The 1,708-nt window shown below is 41.4% G+C and overlaps 1 protein-coding gene across 4 annotated transcripts in view; it reads left to right on the forward strand.

Moving 5' to 3' along the window:
* LOC116689103 (poly [ADP-ribose] polymerase tankyrase-1) overlaps positions 1-1,708 on the forward strand; it is a 23,541-nt gene that overhangs the window by 13,667 nt on the left and 8,166 nt on the right. For all 4 annotated transcript variants that reach the window (XM_032515444.1, XM_032515447.1, XM_032515446.1 and 1 more), the window contains 4 exons: positions 377-455; positions 581-752; positions 1,034-1,113; positions 1,330-1,475. In XM_032515444.1, the coding sequence (XP_032371335.1) occupies positions 377-455; positions 581-752; positions 1,034-1,113; positions 1,330-1,475 (477 nt within the window). The remainder of the gene's footprint in view (positions 1-376; positions 456-580; positions 753-1,033; positions 1,114-1,329; positions 1,476-1,708) is intronic.

Here is a 1,708-nt window from a genome sequence, read left to right on the forward strand (position 1 = left end):
CACACACACACACACACACACACACACACACACACACACACACACACAAGAACAAATAACAGCAGATAAGTGTGAAAAAAGGTACAGAATTGTACAAACATACTACATCAGAACATATTTTTCACACCATACACACTTGCTCCATGCAACCGTAGTCCACAACATTTTATATTGATTTTAAACAAAACCTGGAATTCATTAGTGACCAAGTGTAACTTAGACAACAAGGTGACGTCTTCGCCATAAAACCAACTATAATCAGAAAAAAAATTAAATATATAATAAATAAATAACAAATAACAAGCGAGAATGTTAATTGCACGTTGAAGCACTTTAAGTGCCAAGAAGATAACTTCCTGTCCGTTTTGTGTTTAAGCTTTATGACTGCGTTGCATGTTGCTGCTGAGAGAGCTCACAACGATATCCTGGAGGTGTTGCAGAAACACGGAGCAAAGGTCTGCTTGTTTTGTTTCTACGTTTCCATACTGTTCTGCCCGATTTAAATGATATTAGGTAATGTCATCTGGGAGGATCAAAAGTATGTGTTGCTGAAACTTACCTTCACCTCCTTTGGCTCCAGGTCAACGCTGTGGACACACTAGGTCAGACCGCTCTTCATAGAGCTGCGCTGGCTGGTCACATCCAGACCTGCAAGCTGCTGCTGAGCTATGGGGCCGACCCGTCCATCGTGTCTCTGCAGGGTTTCACCGCTGCTCAGATGGGCAACGAGGCTGTTCAACAAATTCTTAACGGTAATCACAGCCACCACGCTTCAGAACCTTTACAATGTTTGCTTTTAGGTTGGATTTTAAAATTTGAGACTGAAAAGGCACCCTTCGCCCAAGATAAGACGGATCTTTTTGTCCGAAGCAACAAAACTTGTGCAAATTTAACTGCTCAGGTTAATTAATGGGATGCTTAGATCTACCAGATTTAAACTCTGATCACAGGATTCCATATGATGTACTGTTTGGAGTCCAGTTTGACCGTTTTCATTTTGTTCTGTATTAAATGTCTTTTTCTTCTTTTCCAGAAAATGTCCCAACTCGTAATTCTGATGTGGACTACAGATTTCTGGAGGCAGCCAAAGCAGGGGATCTGGAAACAGTGCAAGTAAGTTTACTGTTTCTTCTGGCTACAGTTTGGTACTTATACCTAGTACCTGTTTTTGGATGCATAATTGTAATAAAATCATTATTGTACACTGAGGGCATTTTTTAGTTTCTTGAAAAATTTGTAGCATTTAAATTCCACAAGCTCGCTAGCAGCAGTGGTTTACAAATGACTCGGCTGAGTTGCTAATTATCATGTTGTCTCTGTCTATGGCAGCAACTTTGCACCCCCCAGAATGTAAACTGCCGGGACTTGGAGGGCCGCCACTCCACTCCTCTCCACTTTGCAGCTGGTTACAACCGAGTGGCTGTTGTTGAATACCTGCTACACCATGGAGCTGATGTCCATGCCAAAGACAAAGGGTGAGTTCTGCCATCCTAGCCATCATCTGGAAGTTGTATAAAAAATGTAATGGATGAGTCACTTACGTTTAGATTTTATTTTTGTTTTTGTAGAGTCATGTGATGATGCTTTCCTGCATTTTTGTTACATGTTTTATTTTTGCAGGGGCGCCTGGCCAGCTCACCTGGTTAAAGGAGAATTCCGGTTGATTCCAACACATAGCTGTGTTTGTAAATTTGGAGTGCTGCCAGTA

The sequence above is a fragment of the Etheostoma spectabile genome, chromosome 5 (assembly GCF_008692095.1).
Source record: "Etheostoma spectabile isolate EspeVRDwgs_2016 chromosome 5, UIUC_Espe_1.0, whole genome shotgun sequence".
Lineage (NCBI taxonomy): Eukaryota > Metazoa > Chordata > Actinopteri > Perciformes > Percidae > Etheostoma > Etheostoma spectabile.